Here is a 23,512-nt window from a genome sequence, read left to right as displayed (position 1 = left end):
TCTTCAAAATTTGAGCCAATCTGACAATTCTGACTTCGAATTCAGCAGGAAAAAATACACTATCGTAGTGTTTCGGCAAAAAAAAATTATCTGTGCCCCTAATACAGAATTTTTATCAGTTTTTGCCAATAAGCTCAAAGAAATTTTTTTTTGCCAAAACAATACGATAGTGCATTTTCATGTATTTTTTCACGCTGAATCCGAATTCAAAGTCAGAATTGACAGATTGGCTAAAATTTTGAAGATAATTCCCAAAAAAGTGATTTCAAGTTTTTTTGAGTTTTTTGTTACTTGAGTTTCTTGCTACTATCTCAAAAATTTAAGCGAATCTAACAATTCTGACTTTGGATTCAGATTCAGCGGCAAAAAATACATGGAATTACACTATCGCATTGACATTCAAAAATTTTATAACTTTTTGATTTTATTTTTTTTCTGAGCGGTTTTTTGAGTTTATTTTAAAAATAAAAAATACATGGAAATAGACTAGTGAAGTGTCTCGGCCAAACAGCTTTTTATTTTATGTGTGCCTGTGTTATTAAGTTTAATGTATTGTTCTGTGCATTAAACTAATGTTACGGCGTAACAACAGATCTGTAGGTGTTTGTAATAATAATAAGTTTGAAGTTGCAAAATTAAGGAATTTTAAAAATATGTGTATTTTCAAGAAAGAACAATGATTATAGGGGAGCACATGATGCTAAATGAGGATTTACTCGAGCGTCGTCGCAACGATGATATTTTGTAGTTTAGATGATGAGGAAAATAAAAAGATCTATATAGTTTTCCCTTTTAGTTGTGCGTTATGCGTATACAAATTTTTAAAAATGTAAAAAAAACAATTGCTTGGAAATACTTAAGCGTGTAACAATTTAATAGTTTTGATACTCTAACGTGTCTCTGTTACCAAAGGTACACGGAGAGAAATTCCTCACTATTTTCGTATGAAAACTACTTACTCATTAAGTAAAACAACTGCTTCGACAATAAAGCATAAAATTTATACCAATACCACTCTTGAACATACTAAAATAGTTTGGGTTATTCCTGAGAGATAAAGCGTCGTTGATTCTTCTATATTCGTAGCAACTTTATGGTCTGTATGAATGTCATGTGAATCTAGTTCTTCATACTGCCGTGCGAATTTCGTTCAAGGCACATAGTAATATAGCCTCAACGTCGAGCGATTATTTCAATTAGTTTTAAATACTCGTGAAATAATCGCTCGACGTTGACGCTATATTGGTATGTGCCTTGAACGAATTTCGCACGGCAGAGAGGGAAACTATTTTGACTCATCATTCGTGCAATACAGCCATAAAGTTGCTATTAATAACGTTAATACCAGTAATGGTGTCATGGCGACAGAGAGCAGTGTCAGGAATCGGGATTGTGCGTGAGAGTCAGAAATAGGGAAAAAGTGAAAAGAAAACTGAGGCACAGAGTGGGGAATGAGTGTTGTACTCCAGTTGCGCGCTCTACTCTCCAGAAACGATTTTCATTACTTTGCCTTTTGGAAATCGTCAGATTATATTTTATTCGTCATTCTTATTTTATTTCCTTCAAATTAAAAAAAACTTAACCGGGCTCGAGAATATATAGACAACATTTTTTTTGCAAAGTAAACCTTCCGCTCTCTTACGTTACGCTCCAATCGTCAAATTTTTAAATGTACATTTTTTAACTAGCAATTAACCCACCTTACCTTAATCTGACGCGCTTCAATATTTCCAACCATTGATTTTTGTTACTAATCTGATGGATTATCCTAGATCCTAGTCTTAATAAAAAGAGTTAAAACTTGGAAGAGGTACTCAACAACATGCAAAGTATCCCCCTGTGTTCATCTACCGCGCTCGAGTTAATCCCAAAAAACACATTGGGCTCCTCTACTATGAAGCAAGGGACTATTGCAATAACAATGATTGAGCTGAAGAACGTAACGTTAATTGTTTAACGGTTACAAAAACCAATTTATTAAAGTTTGTTCAAATTTTAATCATTACCAATCGAAAGAGCATAAAAAATGTGTCAGAATCCATGAGTTTTATTCTAAATTTGATGTCGGAAAGATATGAAAAATCAAAATATTGAAGAAGTTATGGCTTCTCAAACGTTAACGATCGCGTTAACGGGTGCTTATTAAAGTTTGTTCAAATTTTAATCATAACCAATCGAAAGAGCATAAAAAAATGTGTCAGAATCCATGAGTTTTATTCCAAATTGGATGTCGGAAAGATATGAAAAATCAAAATTTAATAAGCACCCGATATACAGGACAAATTTTTCTTTTTCTTTCTGTTTAAAAGTTACAAGTCTTCAAAAATTCACTGTTTAAATTTTTTAAAAAAATTCAACCCCCTCCCTCTACGACAGTTTTTGAAAAAACCTAACAATACTTCGTGGTTAAATTACTTTCCCCTAGGGGTAAACTATGTGCAAGTTACAGCCCGAACCGATCAACTTTTTTTTCACTTAGTTTGCTACAGGAATTTTACTCTATATATACAGTTAAAATAAATGTATGTCTAATCATATTGAAATTTGTGGTCACAAAATTAATTTTGTTATCCTACCCAAATTATCCTCAAAATAGTTACACAATATTGATTTGGTGTGCAACAGAAACGTCAATAAAACTAATGCGCCTCAACAACTAAAGTAATTTTTTATTAAGGGGTTAGTACCACATCTCAGTGACTTTTCTTAAATATTTTTTTTTATTACAAAATCTATTTTGTCATCGAAAAATAAATTTTTTAATATTTTCTTGGAAAGTAAGCTTCTTGCTATCGTCGGAACTACAATCAACTATTTTCGATGAAAAAAACAAAATGTCGGACATTTTTCATTTTATTTGACCTTGTTTTTTCAACTTTAATTGTTTTAAAAAAATGGTTAAATATTAATAAAAAATTATGATTCTAGTTCCGACGATAGCGGTATATACGTAGAATAAGCCATAAAAATATGACCTTAATCGGTGCAATAGTTTTTCTTTTATAATGTCCGCTAGGTCAAAAAACGTTGTTTTGAGAAAACGCGAATTTACGAAAACATGTCCTTTTTCAAGAAAATACCCGAGAAAATACCCCCTTAAACGACATGGATTAAGACAAATATGTTTTTACCCTGGATGAAGCATGGCAAAACATTTTTTGTTTTTTTATTGATTTTTTCTTACTTTTACCCTTGGCGAACCATGGATTGAGACACAAAATGTTTTGCCATGGTTATCCCAGGGTAAAAACATTTTTGTCTCAATCCATGGTTCGGCAATGGTTAAAGTTACAAAAATTCAATAAAAAAGACAAAAAATGTTTTGCCATGGTTCATCCAGGGTAAAACCTTTTTGTCTCAATCCGTGGATCGCCAAGGGTTAAAGCAAGAAAAATTCAATAAAAAAGACAAAAACTGTTTTGCCATGCTTCATCCAGGGTAAAAACATATTTGTCTCAATCCATGGTTCGCCAAGGGTTAAAGACAGTGACAAAAATTCAATAAAAAAGACAAAAAATGTTTTGCCATGGTTTATCCTGGGTGAAAAAATTTTTGTCTTAATCCATGGTTCGCCAAGGGTTAAAGACAGTTACAAAAATTCAATAAAAAAGACAAAAAATGTTTTGCCGTTGTTTATCCAGGGTAAAAACATTTTTGTCTCATTCCATGGTTCGCCAAGGGTTAAAATGCATTAATTTCATTACAATCAAAGAAATGTATTTCTGCTCTTCAGCCAGGCATTTCCCAGACCATGGGAAACGATCATAAGTAAGGGTTCCCCCAGGGAATGTATTTGCCCTATCCTATGGTTTCGCCAAGGTTTCCATAGCTTTTCTACAAATATCTACTACAAGAATATGCAGTTTTTAGAAAATCGATTTTCTTGAAAAAAGATGTGGTTCTAACCCCTTAATATAATCCTTAAGCATATTGTAAACTTTATATATTCATCCCATACGTAAAAAAGAAAAAAACTTTTTTCGTTAATCATTTATACATTTTATTTTTCTTGAACTGTACTTATAATAATAAAACAAGTTGAAGATAAAGCCATAAGATTATTTTTCGTTGATGGCTAATACAAAAATTACAATAGAGTAACGTGACCATATCCTCGCCGCCGTAATTCGAGACACCCGAATTTTTGTCCTGGTAAGAAAAAAAAACTTAGTGGACAGACTACTACTAACATTTCATATATTTTTCTGACGAATGAATTTTTCTTAAAAATTCGTTCTCATATCTATATAGTTACCCTTACCCAGAACAATAGCATTTTTATTTCTGGAATCGAATTAAGTGATTGGGATAGGTTTTTTGATGCTGAACACGAATCCGAACTCAAAATTTATCCATTACCCTGTATTTTCGAGAAATTTAACCTTGAAAATTTTAAAAATGCCATTTTAGGGTACTTTTTGATATTTTATGAGGGCACAAAAATTTATTTGGAAGTTTTTGTTATATGCATTTAAAAGCTTATATCTCCCTGAATAATTTGCAATTTAAAATATTTAACAATATTTATTTTTGTATGAGATATATCCTTGTTTGAAGTTTGCATTTGAAAAAATTGATAGATTCCGTTAAAACTTGTTTCTTGGGGATTCCAAGGTCTGTATAGGCTTACTTTAAATTTTAAATAGTACATTTTAGGACCCTTATACGCAAGATAAAAAATTTCAAATTTAGGAAAAATCCAAAATTAAAAATTTTTTTCTCCTGCGTATATGGGTCTCAAAGTTAACTATTTAAGATTTAATTTAAGCCTACAAAGAAGTCTCTATTTCTTCAGGTTAAGAAAAAAAATACTGAAAACCCTCAAAACCTTGTTTTTTGAGGTATTTACCCCTATTTTTTCAAAATCCTGACGTGATGAGCAATTTTGGAACACGGGATCGTATTCAGCACATAAAAATACAGTTGAAATCACTACGATATCTAAGAAATATCTTGTAGACCTGTGTTAGTGACCCTGGAAACCTCCGAAAGACAAGTTTCAATCAAACCTATCAATTTTTTCAAATGCAAACTTCAAACAAGGATATCTCATACAGAAATAAATATATTTAAATGTTCTAAATTGTAAATTGTTCAGCAAGATATAAGTTTATAAATACATATACATAACTTCATAAAAAATTTTTGTTCCATTATAAAAAGTCAAAAAGTATCCTAAAAACGGCATTTTTTCAATCTTCAAAGACAATTTTCTCGAAAACCTAAGGTGATGGAGCAATTCTGAGTTTAGATTCGAGTTCAGTGTCAAAAAAACTCTAAGAATCACCATATGCGATCCTAGAAATAAAAAATTGAAATTCTATTGGACAGTGTTATGAAACTTTCTAAAAGTGTGAACACAAAAAATTCTTATTTTCTGCGGGACACTTTTTGACAAATGCGGGACGTTTAGCAGGACGTTATTAATTCGCGTGAATATCGTACGAAATGTAGTCGAATTTAGTCGAAAAAAATTTAAAGCAAAAATTGCGAGCGCAATTCCTTTCAAGAAACGTTCGAAATTCGTAGAGAAAATTAAACCTGAATTTAAAAAAATTTCCGTTTGGAAAATTTTGTTATTAATTCCGTATCCGTTTTTCCGAATCAAACCGCACGAATTATGACTAACTTACGGACGACTTATGTTTCAAAACGCCACACGAATCCTAAACCTTGATTAATTTCTAGCGTGCACGAAACCTCCCAGTGGGTTAAAACCATGTTCGTTTTTAGAACATTTTATGTCCGCCAAATTATGTTTTGGAACATTATTTGAATATCCATTTTCTGAAAATGTTACCGAGGCATTATTTGGCGGACATGAAACGTACTAAAAACTTTTATGGAACGAACATGGCTTTCGCTTTAAAACCTGTCTTATATTTTAAACTATATTAAAGTAAAGTAAATAGTAAAATTATTAACCTGCAATATTGGTATTGCTTTCACTCTTACTTCCAATTCTTTCATCCTTTTTAAAGATTCGGCCATTTGTTCCCTTATGTTCTGAAAAATTAAAAATATAATAAAAGTTTGAAATTAAATATTAATAAGAATTATTTAATTTGTTTATATAGTTATTAAAATTTAAAGTATTGATTTTTTAAAAATGTAAATCATTTATAAATATCTTCATTCAACACGTCAGCACTATTGTTTTTTTAAGTGTCTAACTTGCACTGCAAGAGCACTCTACAGGTTGAGTAGTGCTGGGTAAGACTTTATCTCTACAGCGAGTTTTGTATAAAAAATATTTTGCAATTAATAAGTTTATTTATTTATTTATTATACATGTTTTAGGACTGTTTGGTCCATACATAGGATTCCTTTTAGTACAGTCAATTATAAAAATATCGTTATCCAAATATAAAATAAAAAATAACATTATTTTAAGACAAAGACAATATTCTTGAGCGACTTTCTAAAATACTTGAAAATGCTTTTAATGTCAATCTCAGTTTAACCACCTTCCCTAATAATCTGAGTTGTGCCATTAATCTTATATAGTAAAGGGGTAATCTAATTTTTAGATAGGACTGTGTTCCTTCTGTAAGTGAGAGATATGGGAAGATCTGCAAATTTTTACTTTCTTCTAATCTTTTTTTATCTATTTCTATTAAATAATTCTTATAAGTTTGTATTATTGCCTCCTTATTTGTCACCAAAAAACAGAGATCGGGTTCCTCCCAAATATACCCCATGTTACATTTATTAAACATTTCTTTAATTTGTATTACCCAGCAATTAATAAGTTAAAATTTTTTAAAAATTAGAATGACAGCCCTGGAGGCAAAAAACCATGTTCGTTCCAAAAATCATTAATAATTGTAATTTTGGAAACCGAATTTGCTAAAAAGTGATATTTTTTCCAAAATGAAAGTAAAAACATTTTCAGATCCGCTGGTATAGAATTTAAGATAAATTTGATAATTTTTTTATTTATATTAAAATTTTACAGTTGTCAAATCAAGTGTCAAGTTTTATAAAAAGTGAATTGTTTAAATAAAAATTCCAATAAAAGGGTTTTTGATGTCACAAGTAAAAAATTTGATGTTAAGTTGACAGTTAATTTGACAACTGTCAAACTGCCAATTTAACATCAACTATGTAATTAACAATCATTAAAACTTTCAATTGGATGGTTAATATCTATTGTTAATTTTGAAATTTTTATTATGCCTTTTATCCTCACTCTACTCTCAGTTTTTCTCATTCCTTCACTGGCCAGACCACTAGTAGATGAATGTAGTACATTCCTCCACTGGTGACTAGTGTACAATATCTCAATTCCTTCAAAGGCGTTGGACAAAATATGTTTTTAGGGGTTATTTACCCCAATTAACCTTACAAACAAAATATGAAGAGTATTGCGATGATTTCGAAGGACCCAAACATTCTTAATTTTCTTGTAACCGAGTTTAACTGCTGTCAGCTGATTTTTTTCTCGCTCTCTCTCTTATTCTCTAATTTCCTCTCTCTTACAGTCGTTATATAGAAGTATATTATAAACAAAAAATTTTTCTTGAATTTTTGTGATTGTGAATATACAACAAACAACGTACGTACTAATCTTCTCTTTTTGACAAATAATCTAAAAATTTCTTAGGATTACTCAGTGTTTGTATGTGACGGTGCATATTACAAAAGTAAATAAAGTATTCTCGAAAATTTAAATATCAAATGGAATATATGTTTAGTTGAAAAAATTGTAGTCTGACCAGCAGCATTTGCTTCGCTCGTGCAGCAAATGTCGAGGCAGGCATTCGACCAGATATGAAGAAAAACAGTATACATTACATGAGCAGAAAGTTCGAATTTCTCAGTGCGAGAATTTTGAACGTTCTGCCCTAATGTAATATACTATTTTTGCTGATAAAGTATTTTATTCGAAATTTTTTCAATGCCTGCCCCTGACCAGCAGCTCTCGCTTCGCTGGTGCAGAAAATGTCGCGGTAGGCATCGTATTCAATCTTTTAATTAATGCGATTATTGTTCCTACAGCTAAGTTAGTTTTACTAATGGCAGCATTGGTAGCAGACAAAAAACAGCAGAATTTGAAAAGTTAACGCCTAAATATTCATAATTAGAATTTACTTTAATTTCTTGATTCTCATCATATAAAAACGACCATATTTGTAATTAAACGCATGGCCTCCTTTTCCGAAAATAACCAACCGAGTTTTTTAAATTTATTTACAAACGGTTTTTTCACAATATTTTTTCAGCGCTCTTAATATTTTTTTCATGTTTATAGAGGGGTCCGACACGATCGCGAAATCATCCGCATATGCTTGAATAAGAATTTTGTTCCAATGATCTATTGAGACCTCCCTTATCCCCTCGTCAATTAAAAATTGATCAAAATCCGCTATAAAAATTGCAAATAATAAAGGACTCAAAACTTACCCTTGCAGGATTCCCTTAGTTACCATTGTTTCTCTAGTTACACCGCGCGAATTTTTAACTGCCACGCACATTAGCTTTGCTATATAAGTTTCTTAGAATATTTATTAGCTTACTCCCAGTTCCGATAGAATATAGTTTTTCCTAAAGTATATCATGACTTACCGAGGGAAAGGCACTTCGGAAATCGACGAATAGAACAAGCAGTTTCCCCTTATCAAGGAACAGGCGGGATTGAATAATTGCATTAAGTGGAAAAATATTATCTAGACAATTTCAATTTTTTCTAAATCCCGCCTGCCACTCCGGTAAGAGGTTATTATTCTCCAACCAGCAACCAAATCTTTCCGCTAATATTTGCATGAATAATTTCGAGATACAATTCATTAATGCGATGGGGCGGTAATTAATGCAAGTATCCGGGAGACATTTTAGAAATTCGTAAGAGATTCCATTTGGACCCAGCGACTTACCATCCTTGCATTTTTTTGGGCTTCTTTTAATTTTAAAGTTAGAAATTTCCGTATCGAGATAAGAGTTACTGTAAATTAAATTCATAGAAAAGGTTTTTCTTTCTGAAACTAATGACTATTTTCCAGAAAGTGGAGGAGTCTCTTGCCAACGCGATTTTATTGAATAGCGAATTATTATATTTTGCTTTTTAAAATTTTTCAAGATTTTTAAATTCTTTTTTTTCCCAACATAAGCTGCTACCAAAGCTTCAGATTTAAAATTGTCCCTTTTATAAACCTTTAACAAATCATTTACCATTTTTTACAATTTAAACAATCATAATCAAACCACACTTTAGATTTTCTTTGTTTTGTATGTCCTTTAACTTTCATACCTAAATTAGTTGCTTCTTCACGGATATGCTCAATTAAAATATTTTCCATAATATTTACATTGGTGGAATCTACATTTTAAAATGAATGAATAACTATCTTTATTATTATTATTTCCTGTATCCCTAATTAGTTTTGCTATAACTGGAAAGTGGTCTGAATTTGTAATCGAACAAAGAATCTCAAGGTCTCTTATTAAATCTAAACCCAAGAAATTGGTCCAAACTAAATCTATTGTAGATTTACCCAGAGTGTTTACAAAAGTGAAATTCGAAGGACTGTCGCTAATCGTTCTTCCATTTAATACTATTAAACATAGAAGATACTAGCTTTACTCCCCTGCTATCTACTTTTGTGTCAAAATTGAATCTTTTACAATTAATTTGTGAATTATTTGGCATAATTTCATCATTTAACTGATTTAAGTGAGCTATTCTTGAATTAAAATCTCCCTCTATAAGAATAGGTAAATTTAGAAAAATTATTTATTATGTTAACTAACAAATCCTCAAATTCCTGCAAAAAAGTTACTATAACGTTATTCGGAGATATATAAACAGAGCCCACTATAAATTCGGGCTTTGCTGAAAATAACAATAATATCACCCAGGTGATTCACCATTGTTGATATTGGATCCTTTTTGAACCAGGTTTTACTCAGACAAAAGATATCTACATTGTTAATAATTAAATTTAAATCCAGTAAATTGCCAAGGCCTTTGACGTTCCAGAATTAAGGATTTGGAGATTGCACTGCATTATGGCGTTATTCAGATCTGTTTTGAGAAAATTTTTTAGGAGGGATGTTATCTTTACAATAATCTTTGATTGATTTATCTTTAGATAAATGTTTAGATTTCTTGAGATTTTCCTTTCTCCACAAGTGATATACTTCCAGGAGGTCTTCCTCTCTTCTGACTGATTGAGGATGTAGTGAAGAAGGAAGAGTTATCACTGTCCTTATTAAGTCCAAGGTCATCCTTGCTTAGCATTTTTTGTGCAGAAAACAGGAAATTTTAAGTGGATGGCAGATCGTAAGCTTTATTTTTCATTATAATTTTTGAACCTTGATGATTGCCATCTTTCCCTGTTGCTCGAACATAGCTTTTGCTTCTTTAAGGTTGTTGTACTCGATTTTCTTTTTCTTCCTACGCTCTCTTTTTATGTCGTTGGAGAAACCAATATTCAACTCTCTAAAATTTCTTGCTTTCTACAAGATGGCTAATTTAACATTCTTATTGTTGAAAGATATCAAGATTGGTCTTGACCCCTCACGGATGCAAATTCTTCTCACCTTGATGATGTCACTTTCCTGAATATTCACTTCGGTTTTAGCAAAAAAAATTTTCACTGTCTCGAGCAAATTAACATTAACCTCCGCACAATCTTCAACTTTAAAGAGCACTAAATTGTTTTCTCTTTCTTTGTTCAAAAGATGACCAATTTTCGATTCACAGATCACTATTTTATCGAATAAAATTGTATTATTTGTTTTTAACACACTATATTTTTGTTTATAATCTAACATTTCCTTTGATAGTTTTGCATTCTCCGCATTTAGCACCTTAATATCACTTTCTATTGAGTCAAGTATTTTATTCAAAACGGATATATCGCTTTGTGTTTTTAGTAAAATTTCTTTTAAATTTTCATTAGAAGTCATTTTTATTATAAAAGATACGATTCAAATAAAAAAAATTCAATAATCAAAAACTATAAAAATCAATGTTTGAATTACTGGTATCACCTAAATCTAAAAATTACAATACTTTATATGACTAAATCTAGGTTGACACTTTAGTAATAGTGTTATAGTTCAAATTAAATAGAACATTACATATAATATTATATAATATAATATTTCGCTGTATTAGAAGAGCTGATAAATTTACGTGAAGCAGGCTCGAAGGAGCCAGAGCAATGGAACTTAACACCCAAATAAACGTATTCCTTTACCATCTCGACACTACTCTTGCCAAATTTGAACGACTTAAATCTTCTTGCCTTAGAATTCCCTGAATTCGTAAAAATTACAATCTTGGTTTTATCAACATTCACGACAAGCTCATTACGCTCTCAGTATTCGGCCAAAACTGGAAGCGTTTTAGCCATCTCAGAAGGAGTATCAGCGAGAAGTACGTAGTCATCTGCGTATCCAAGCATGAGTATCTCTGTCGAGTTAGTGACTGAGATCTTCCTGCAACCATACTTTATAAAAAATTCTCCCATATTAGAAATGAAAAGAAGAAACTCGAACGGACTAAGCACCTCTCCCTAAAGAACGCCCCGCGTAACATAAACTTCCCCTGTAACCCCCTCCTTAGTTCTTATGCAAGTCTTCGCTTTAGAGTAAAAGTCACGCAGAATATTAATAAACTTAGAACTAACGCCCAACGAAAACAATTTATTCCACAATAAAGAGTGGGAAACAGATGGGAAGGCCCCCTTAAAATCGATAAAAGCTGCGTATAAAGCAGAACCATTATTACTTAAATGAATTTGAATAACGGAAGAAAGACTAAAAACATTATCTAGGCAACTTCTGCCCTTTCTGAACCCTGATTAAGATTCCGGGATAAGATTTCGTTTTGCAGCCCAAGCAACCAGTCGATTACATAAAATTTGTGTAAAAATCTTCGTGACACAGTTAATCAAAGTTATAGGTCCATAATTATCAGGGACAGGAGCATCCCCTTTTTTAAATAGCATAAGTGTCGATAGTTTACCCCAATCTTCCGAAACAATCGCAGACACCAAAATTTTATTTAAAAAATTATTTAAAAAAAGGATCCAATTTTGAAGAAGTTTCTTGAAAAAGTTAAAATTTATCCCGTCGGATCCAGGGGCCTTTCCATTTTTACATTTCTTGAGACATACCATAATCTCCTCAACAGTAATATATTGATTCAGTTCAGGGACAGTTTGGGACAAAACACACAAACTAGTCGGCGAAACACTAGCTAGCGAGAATTAACATGTGGACGAGACGCATTAATGACTCTCCAAAACTGCTCAGAGGATTTACAATTATGAATAGCTTTTAAACGATCTAAACCAAATTTTCTTTTTTTAGATTTTAAGAGATTCAAATGAGAGATCTTAATTTTAAGATAGTTTTCACGCTCGAGTACCGCGAATTTCTTTTCCTTACATAATTTAAGTGCTAGCGTTACAGTTTCCTTGGAATGTTTACATTCCAGATCATACCAAGGTTTCCTTTTTAAAATATTATTAGAGGTGGTAGCAACAGACATACCCAGATTCAAAGCTACATCCCAAATCGTAGAGACAACCGTTGAGTTTAAACCATCGATATCGCCATACACATTAGCCACCTCCTCTCTGAAGGCCATAGTAGATACAAATAAATTCGCCTTATTGTTATCAAAGAAAAGTTTAACAGGGCGCGAGTTGACATATTTACGGCTAGGTAATAAAATATTTAGCATTACAGGAAAATGGCCAGAAGAAGTGGACAAGTGAAATACGTTAAGACCTAAACTAAGGGGAAGGGCAGAGGAAGGGCACCAAAGCAGATCAATAACACTAGCCCCCCTTGAGTTTAAAAAAGTAAAATTAGCCGAAACGTCCCCAAAACAACGACCGTTCAATAGGACAAGTTCCTTAGATTCAAGATAGTTAGCAATCAGTTTACCTTTCGAATTTAAAATTTGATCATGCGAAGTCCTCGTATGAAATACATTGTTAATATTATAAAAAATATTCTGATCCAACTGGTTCAAGTGCGCTACCCTACCATTGAAATCCCCTCCTACAATTAACGGAATATCAGTATGCGACGAAGTTATATTAAAAACGTTAGTATTAAAATTATCAAAAAAATTATCTAAATTTTCGTCAGGAGCTATATAAATCAAACACAGAAAAAAACAAACCTCATTTAAACGAAAATTAACTTTAACAAAAATTTGGTTATGAACAATAGAAAGCATTGAAAAAGAGTACGAATTCGGGTTGTATGTATGCAAGTAGACCGTCGAATTTATTTTTGATGGAACCAAAGGGACACCCTTTCTTAGGTTTCACAATTTCAAAATTTTCCTGGGGACTGGCCCCGCCTTGCGTAACGCCCTTCGGAACTTCACGTTGTGTAAAGGCAACTTGATTAGCAGGAGAAGTGTTTTCAAGAGTGACAATTCGATTATTAGAAATCTTCGCGTTAATTCCAGACTCATGCAACTCTTTAACTTTAACCAATAGCTGGCGACGATGTTCCCACTCTTCTTTTGTGCGATCGTTCGTAACAATATGATTCTTATTTCTCAACTCCTTAGCTCTCAAAAGACCAATCTGACCCAACGCACGGAAACGAATTTGACCAATATGGGACGATTGCCCTTAACTTTTCCCAGGCGAAAGATGTCATCAACTGCTAAGTCCGGAATGCTGAGTTTCACATTCACGAAAAATCCACCCACCGTTTGAAATAGGTTGTCATTGACGGTGTCAGAATCCTCCAAATTGAAAAGAATGATATTCTTACTTCGTTGAGAATTAGAAAAACGTGACGCATTATTTTCAATAGAAGTCAAGCGTTTATCGTGCTCCTCAAGTCTGGTGACATTCGTCTCCAAAATACTGTTTGTAGTCCGTATCTCTTTCTTAAGTTCAGAGTGAGAGGCCGCTAGATCACTAAGCTTTTGAAACAATTGATTCCACCTCTCCACATCCGTGTTTACAGACATACTAATGAGTGAACAATAAGACGAAAATTGAAACAACTGACGATTCAAAATTTCACACTAGAATGCCGAAAAAAGTAAAGGCCCAGGCGAGAAAAAAGACTGCAAAAAGGACTATTTTGCACACAAAAAAGATCACTGCATACAGGCAAAGCCAGACTGCGGCGGGACCCAGTTAAGAACAAAGATTATGCAAAGTTATAAGCACAAAAACGTACGATTACACTAGTCCTAAGGAACACAAATCAAAAAGTGACAAAAGTCAATAAAAATGAAATAAAAGTCAACACAAACAAATCGTTACACAAATGAATGCGTGAATCCCGTGCATAAAAAATACAAATTATAAACTTTAAAATAAGATTATAGAAGTAACTAAAAATATCGAAGCACGAGAAAAGACGACCGCTCTCAATGACAATTCGAGCGAAACTCAATAAAAATAAATTTCTGCTGTTCAAATTTAAAAACTTTTTATTAAATAATGTAAATTTAATCAAAATAATATGTAATATTTTTAGTACATTTAAATAGGGTATTGGCGCGCAAAGCGCCCCTAGTATATATCTATATATGGGCGATTCCACGTGAGATTTACCTGGGACATTTTAAATTCGGTAAATATATTTTTTCGACCTTTATAGAAAAAAAGTTTACGTATTTTTTATTTTTTAATAAATGCTCAATGTTACGAACCATAAAAATTAATTTTTATAATTTTAAACAATTATTTACATTTTCTATTCGCCGGAGGAACCAAGTTTTTTTAATGTGGGTTTGATTAATTATATGGCCGATAGAAGACGAAATTAACAATTAATCAATTGATTGTAAATAATGTTTCTTATATTTGAGATTAAAATTCACACTATTTTTGACAGCACAAATAAAAGGTCTATTTAATTAAACAGAAGAAATGGAATTTTAGTTTAAAAAATTTATTTAAAAATCAAAGTAAAAATTGCAAAAATTACACATTATATGCTTTCTTTTGTAAAGAGTACTGTTTTTGGTACGATACAAGTTTTCTTTTTTACGGTTAGATTTCTCTTACACAGTACCGTCGAGAGAGCTGTTGAGAAGGGATAAATCTTGCGATCACGTCGCACTATTAACGGGAAAAACGATAGAAACGTGTTACGCGTATTTCCGCATCTCGAAACGAGGAACCAGTACCCTATCAGGCACAAGCAGCGCAGGTAAAATCCGGGCGAGCTCGCCGGTTTTAAGAACAAAAAATTATTTAATAAATTTGTAAAGTAAGGATTTTCCCTTCCTGAATGTTTAATAAAAAGTTGAGGAAAATTCGATCCTTGGAAGGAATGAAATAACATAAAAATTGTATGTTATTAATATTGTTTATTGTCACAAAACAAGAAACGACGTTTCGATGACTTGGTTCGTCATCATCTTCAGGTTAAATTTACTGAAAATATTTATAATTTTATTTATAACACCACATTATTATTTTTTTTTTAAAATAATATTACTTTTCAAATCACTCACTCCAACAAAAAATAAACATTGTATATAACCTGGTAGACCGAGCAATGTTATTATCACATCATTCCTTTCACAATATCAATTTAATAAAAATTAATAATATTTTACAAAACAATGATTATCCACTTAAATTTATTAAAAAATATACTAAAATTCGTTTAAATAGAATTAAATTTCATAAAAAAAATAATGATAATAATTCTAATAATATTGTAAATTCACAAGCACTTTTATATAAAAAAATTCCTAAAGTCAGTTTACCTTATAAGAACTCAAATTTCATTAGATTGTCAAAAATTCTAAAAACATACAATATACATACTATTCCAATAGTTAATAAACCTTTAAGATCTATTATAAAATTAGGTAAGGATCCTATTAACAAGTGGGATGAAACGAACATTGTTTATAAATTTAATTGTAAAAACTGTCCATCGAATTACATTGGAGAATCTAAACGTTCATTAAAAACACGCATTAATGAGCATAAAAATACTAAAAATAAAACATCGGCTCAATCAGTAGTAGGATTACATCGATCAGAATTGAATCACGAGTTTGACTGGGATAATGTTCTTATACTAGACCGTGAACAAAATTATAAAAAACGATGTTTCTCAGAAATGTTACACATAAAAATCAATGATTCCACTATTAACAAAAAAGAAGACATAATGTATCTAAACAAAATATACTTCCCTTTAATTTCCAAATTAGACTCGTGATTCTATTTTTCCGAAAATATTTCACTGACACGTGCTGTTTACATCTAAGTTCATGGACTCCTCTATTTCATTCAGATTTAAAAATTTTGTATTTTCAATTTAGTCTTGACGATACCGATCTATAAACCTGACGTGCCAGCATAGTCTGTGCAAAATAAAATTTTTACGCTAAGATGTAACGGTTCAATTAATTTTTTGGTAATTGTTATTACTTGTTTATTCTTTATTATTTAAAAAAAATAATAATAATGTGATGTTACAAATAAAATTATAAATATTTTCAGTAAATTTAACCTGAAGATGATGACGAACCAAGTCATCGAAACGTCGTTTCTTGTTTTGTGACAATAAACAATATTAATAACATACAATTTTTATGTTATTTCATTCCTTCCAAGGATCGAATTTTTCTCAACTTTTTATTTAATAAATTATAAAATAATTTCTCACTGTACTGATTAACCGATTGGGACTCAGCCGGATTAAAATTCTGTATAATTTTACGTCCGCTCAAAGAAAAAAATTGGTTCAACGAAAATCTATTGTGATTCAACAATTTCAATTTTAAAAATTTAAGCACTGCTGTTAATTTACCTGGCTCAACGAAAATCTATCGTGATCTAGCAGGTAAATGTGTTGAGCTTTCTCCACGGTTGAAACTCTAAGTTCACTTGTTTGAGAAATAATGCAAAAATCAGTTACACATACTATGTGATTGATTGAAGACGAATAGGCAATAAGGCTCTATGAGCTTCTGTTTATAAAGAGCTTCGAGAGATGCACTTAGTGGGATTAGTGAATCAGGGGTAGAAGAATTCTAGGGGTTTCAGGGGTATCGATAAGAAAGCTTAGATCATCGTTCATCGATATTCAGAATACATTTTTGAAAAGTACGTGAAAAATGCAATAAAATTCATTATAGATAAATTAAAATTCATTAACTTTTGTCATAGTTATACGGATTTGAAAATGACAATGTTACCCTTAACGTCAAAACTTCAACCCCCTCTACTTTCTACAAATATTTTTTTAATGAGTTTATATTTTAGGGATTTATTACTATCATATAGGACAACAATTTACCAAAGTATGAAGCCAATCCCAGAACATTGACTTTTTGGGCTGGGGCGATTGAAAAAGAATCTCTCATATGCAGATACATTTTACACATACACGTACATTCACCTTAGTACACAAGCGTATATGCACCATATACACGTCTCAATTTTTTTTATGATTATGTGCATTTTTTTTTTACAAAATTGACCCTCATAAAAATGAAATGTTAATGTGTTGCGATTTCATATGTGCTTGGAAAATGTGACACATTCCAATTTCAGCTATCAACATTTATTGTATTTTTATTATTAAATTTTTTTGAGTTTAAATGTATCATATGAAAAAGAATAGGGGAAGGAAGGCAGTGCATGCATCGCGCGATACTCCTCAAGCGCTTCACACATACACGGTGCCCTGGAGTGAATTTAAATAAAATTTTTGGGTAACTCAAATTTTCCGGTGGATTATGTTTCTAGGTGGTATTAGAATGAAAATAAACGTTGAATCAAAAAAATCCACTTCGCGCTTTTTTTGGCAGCGAAAATAAGTTTTTTTGTTTCATTTTCAAACTTTGATCTATAGCTTCTTTTGAGAAATAATATTATCACCCTAGTAATGCATTTTAAAATTAAAGTTTGTAGTATATTTTGCAAGGAGTAAATGTAAGCTTTCAAAAAAAAGCTTTTTTGGGGTACTAAAAGTTACATTTTTCTGGAAATTTGGAATTTAAATCTCGAAATTTGCAAAAGTTTTATCATTTTTCGACTTTCATGACCATTTTAGTCAAGAAAATAAATTATTAACACAAACATTAAATTTTTTCTAAAATATATATGAGGCATTCTATTTCAACTCGTTCCACCTTCAAAAGACGATCGCTAGCAGAGCGTTTTTCAAGAGATTTTTATTATATAAAAAAGAAAATAATCTTATAATGTTATACACTATTTCGAAAGAGAATTTAATGATCTTTCGATTAGTCTTAACATTTTTTTAATTTTCTCACAATTTCATACAGAAATTGCGTTTTGAAATATTCAACTCTTGATATCTCAAAACACCCCCCCTTCAATTTTATTTTAATATATATGAAAATAAAACTTAGTTTTTCTAGTTTCAAATTCCGTTTGGTTTACAATGGACATTTGTGAGGATTTTTGGATAACAGTGATTCAAAATATGTGTTTTTGAAAACTTTGACACGAAGTATGAAGTTGAATCCTAACCCGCATTCAACCTACGTCACACACGAATTTCATTGTTTTGAAAAAAAACACAACCTGTACAATAATTTATTTGAAATATTTATTTATTTATACAATAATTATCTTCAAATAAATAATTTGAATAAATGTGTTCTAAATATTTTAAATTTAATCTTCTAATAGCTTTTATCTTTCATTAGCATTATTTTTTAATTTTTTTAAGAGACAAATAAAAAGCAATATTAGTACGCAATATTGCGAATTTTTGCACCGTGATAATAATTGTTGCTATATGAGAACAATTTTCCTAATTTTTTGTACTTCTGAGATTTTTAAGCAAGAGTCAAAGTATGATTTACTCTGAAAATTACAAAATAAAAAATGTTTCGTTTAACCTACAAAAAAATGTCTTTTTTTTCATAAAATAAAAGTATTTATTTAAAATTTTCCTCCAATAATAATTGCATTTAATATTAAAAAATTAATTTGGTGAGTATTTTAAATTTGAACTTAAAAATCACTTAAAAGCATTTTATTAAAATAAATACGATATTATTAATCTCCTTACAGAAAATTTTTATTATTATAGGTTGCGATTTTTTTTCAAAACAATGAAATTCGTGTGTGACGTAGGGTGAATGCGGGATAGGATTTAACTTCATACTTCCTGTCAAAGTTTTCAAAAACACATATTTTGAATCACTGTTATCCAAAAATCCTCACAAATGTCCATGATAAACCAAACGGAATTTGAAACTAGAAAAACTAAGTTTTATTTTCATATATATTAAAATAAAATTGAAGGGGGGGTGTTTTGAGATATCAAGAGTTGAATACTTCAAAACGCAATTTCTGTTTGAAATTGTAAGAAATTAAAAAAAATGACCAATTGTTCGCTAAAGTATCCTAATCCCTTATTGGTTTTCGTACAAAATTCTGATACATGATAAAATATTGCATGAATCTTTGGTGTAACTGGAATTCCAAGGGCTTCGTAACTTTTTTTAAAAGCGACAATATGCTTTTGAAAATTTAAATCTAATTTTATAGAAAAGCATCCGTCAACGACTTTTTTTAATGCTCGAAACGTATCAACATATTTTGCGCAACTTTTCTAAATCACTACATATAACTGCATCTTCTGGAGAGCTGTAAATAGTATTTTTTTTTTTTTTCACAAAATCAAATTTTTTTGTCTCAAAATATTTATCGACAGAATGACTATCTTCAGCCAGTTTCTTTTAAAAATTTGGTTCGATAATTGTAGAGTTCTTAGTCTCAGCGCGAACACTTCATGCCATCTAATAAGTCTATCTTATTTAACAGAATTTTACACGCATTACCTGCAAAAGTCGGAGATCCATATGTACATTGACGTTCAACATTGCATTTTTTGGCCCAATGTAAACTTACATTTTCGTTTTCCAACATCATATGTTTGAATAACGTATTAACACCACCTAATAATAAATGCAATTCTGGAGGAGGCATGACGTGTAGCACTTCTTTATCATCCTTCGCCAAAAAGAGTGGTGGGTTTACACAATTTTTAAAGGACTTAGAGAGTTTTACAATTTTTCCATTCGAGCACCAACTTCTGATGTTATTTAAACAATTTTCTGTTGTCCTAATGGATTCATAATTATCGAGATTAAGATGAAATATTTCACACCACGTACATGGATATGAACTACTATGACCCATTAGACCAGTAACGATGTTTGCAAGCTTGAGATCTGTAGCTATTGAACCGTTGTCAAGGAATCGATTTATATATAATAATTTATATATAAGCCGATTATAAATATTTTTTTTAGACCTGAATCTTGATAATCTTTGTGGTAATTACTTTTAGTTTGATTTTCTTTGTAGCTTTCAAGCGTAGATTCGTAAGACGTTTGAACCGAAAGCGTGATTTTGAAAAAGCCACCTCCACCATCCGAACCAAATTTTAGGTACGGCGTTTCTGAGAGTCCTCTACTAATCACAATATGATTAATAAATCCTGGTAAATCACTACATATAACTGCATCTTCTGGAGAGCTGTAAATAGTATTTTTTTTCTTTTTCACAAAATCAAATTTTTTTGTCTCAAAATATTTATCGACAGAATGACTATCTTCAGCCAGTTTCTTTTAAAAATTTGGTTCGATAATTGTAGAGTTCTTAGTCTCAGCGCGAATAGCAGTAGCGATACCTAAAACCTTTCTTTTACTTAAACTTAAATTTTTCTGCATCTTTCGTAGTGCATCTGCAGAAATTGCAATGTTCTCTTTTTTCGCTGTTTTTTGTACGCAAAAATTCAGTGGTTCTCCATGAGATTGTGACAATAAAACCAAATTGTCACCATTTTTATTTAATGTCTTATTTTTTTCAGTACTATCTTTCAGCACTTTATTTTTTAAGAGTCTAGCCACAAAATGATCTTTGTCCTTACTTGAAAATTTGTTTACTTCGTTCTCGATATTAATAATTGCATTGCTGGAACTGCATTTGTGAATTTTACCGCGTCCAAATAATGCTAAACACTTGGAACACCTTTTTTCATATTTTATTTCAGTTACTTTTTTTTTCTTCTTTACATTTTTGTCTTTACTCTTTTTTAATGTGCTTCTTGCATTTGAACCTTTAACGTTCGGTAAATTTTTATTTCGCAAGTCACTACTTTGTAAACAGAGAAAGCATTTACAATTTTCATTAAACTCTGAAGAACGTGTTTTTATTGATGTAAACTTTCTAAAGTCAGGAACTTTGAAGCTTTTTTTATTCTTCAGCGCTTTATCCACTGACAAATTGCAAGCAAAACATATAACACTCGGAAATCTTTCATCTAAAAAATCAAACTGATCCAGCACATGCTTTAGCTTCATTTGAATTTTCCCTTGTATGATTAGCATTTTTTTACTTTTTTCCAACAAAGCAAACATAATTTTGAACGATTTTCAGTGTGATTTTCAGACTTCTTCTCGGACTTCTTATAATTTAGAATGAACATCTTAAAGAAATGATATTTATATTAATACATTATTATACACAACTATATATTTTTATTAAATGTTTGGGTAATATAGTTACCTTATTGCACTAGATAACTTTTTTTACATATGGATTTGAGACGCTTCATAAGAGAAGAAACCTTAACTGCAAAAAATTTTAGGTTATATGTTTAGTAACAATTCTAGCTTGATAAAAAGTACCTTCTAAATAAGGTAAAATTTTATATTATTAATTATTCTTTATACTTACATTTATTGCAAATAAAAAATGGAGTATAAAATTTAAGATTATGTTCACTGCACAAAATTCAAAATTTCTTAAGCAATATTTATTTTTTGGTAATACCTCGCATAACATAACAGCAAGAAATCAGCTTAAAAACAATTGAAAGTTGAAAAACTTTCAACTCTTCACGCCGATGCAAACATGTTACCAGTTTTGTTCACGAATCATCTACAAAAATCTTATTTTCGCTGCCAAAAAAAAGCGCGAAGTGGATTTTTTTGCTTCAACGTTTATTTTCATTCTAATACCACCTAGAAACATAATCCACCGAAAATTTGAGTTACCCAAAAATTTTATTTAAATTCACTCCAGAGCACCGTGACATATGTGTTTCGAAGGCTATGGGGACTGAGTCCGTGTTTGTGCGTACCGCATCCACGCTGCGAGACTCTCTGCACCTGAACGTGTGAGAAGGATAGATAGAATTAACGTATGCTTTCTTAAATATAATAATTGCTATATAATAATCATATTATTGATTATTATTATAATATATACGGGGCAAAATTCCTGTTGAGAACTAAGTGAATAAAATGTTGATCCAATCCGGCTGTAACTAGCTCATAGTTTAGCACTAGGGGTGAGTAATTTAACCACGAAGTATTGTTAGGTTTTTTCAAAAACTGTCGGAGAGGGAGGGGGTTGAATTATTTTGAAAAATTTAAACAATGAATTTTTGAAGAGTTGTAACATTTAAACAGAAAGAAGAAAAAAATTTATTCTATATGTTTTCAAAAGGTTTTTTCCTGCTTTTTCGAATGGTGCAAAAAAAATTTTAAAAATTTAAATTTTGACCCTTTTTTGAAAATTAAACTTTTTTCGAATTTTTTTTTAAGTTCGGTCCTTTTTATTTTTTTTTATTTATTTTTTTTAAAAGCTAAAAATGTGTATTTTTACCTCAAAAAAAATTGAGAAGTCCTTTTTTGTTATTTTCGAGATATTAATTAATTCATGTTAATAAAAAATTAAATATTCCACAAATAAATAAAGTTATTGCAATCCTAAAGGTACCAAGTGAAAACTGACGTTATTCCGCCCTATGTGGAATATTTTGGATTAGAAGATTTTTTATAAACAATTGCCATGTTAGCCAATTATTGTTCATTAACAATTCACTAACCCAAAGTACTTTATATAGGGCTCGTTAATTTAGGAATTTTGTCAATTTTCATTTACAATTAGTAGCATCAGAATTATAATGCTTTATTGGTTTATAAAATATATACTTTTTATTAACATTAATTAATTAATTAACTAATACATCGAAAATAACAAAAAAGGACATCTCAATATTTCTTAAGGTAAACTGCCGTCCAATGTAAAAAAGCCGTAAACAACAATGTTTATATTGTTAATTATATACTTTTTTACTTTGAAAGGCAGTAAAAATGCACATTTTGAACTTTCAAAAAAAAATAAAATAAAAAGAACCGAACTTAAAAAAAAGTCAAAAAAATTATTGATTTTCAGAAAAAGGGGTCAATTTTTGAATTTTATGAAACTTTTTTTTTCACCAATTGAAAGAGAACAAAAAAACATTTGGAAAACATATTTTTCAAAATTGTTTTTATTTACTAATCTAATATTTACAATTTTTAATTAATTAATTAACTGTTAAGGTTAATAAAAAATTATTTATTTTATAAACCAATAAAGGTATCGTAATTCTGACGTTAGTATATAAAAGTTGACAAAATTCCGCATCCAACGAACCCTACATAAAGTACTTTGGGTGGGTTAGTGGATTGTTAATAAACAATTGGTTAAAATGGCAATTGTTTATAACA

General features: G+C 30.6%; 2 protein-coding genes across 11 annotated transcripts in view; one reads left to right on the top strand and one right to left on the bottom strand.

Moving 5' to 3' along the window:
* Positions 1–23,512, top strand: part of LOC127287886 (pseudouridylate synthase 7 homolog) — a 757,063-nt gene that overhangs the window by 13,075 nt on the left and 720,476 nt on the right. The window lies entirely within an intron of this gene.
* LOC127287884 (KN motif and ankyrin repeat domain-containing protein 2) overlaps positions 1–23,512 on the bottom strand; it is a 265,830-nt gene that overhangs the window by 26,934 nt on the left and 215,384 nt on the right. For 8 of the 9 annotated variants that reach the window (XM_051315023.1, XM_051315028.1, XM_051315021.1 and 5 more), the window contains one exon: positions 5,926–6,006. The exons of the other annotated variant lie outside the window; for it this stretch is intronic. In XM_051315023.1, coding sequence (XP_051170980.1) covers positions 5,926–6,006 — 81 coding nt within the window. The remainder of the gene's footprint in view (positions 1–5,925; positions 6,007–23,512) is intronic. 9 annotated transcript variants of the gene reach the window in all.

This window comes from Leptopilina boulardi, unplaced genomic scaffold (assembly GCF_019393585.1).
Source record: "Leptopilina boulardi isolate dan_hultmark-lab unplaced genomic scaffold, ZJU_Lbou_2.1 LbouV2_377, whole genome shotgun sequence".
Taxonomy (NCBI): domain Eukaryota; kingdom Metazoa; phylum Arthropoda; class Insecta; order Hymenoptera; family Figitidae; genus Leptopilina; species Leptopilina boulardi.
This window is presented reverse-complemented; position numbering and strand designations above follow the sequence as displayed.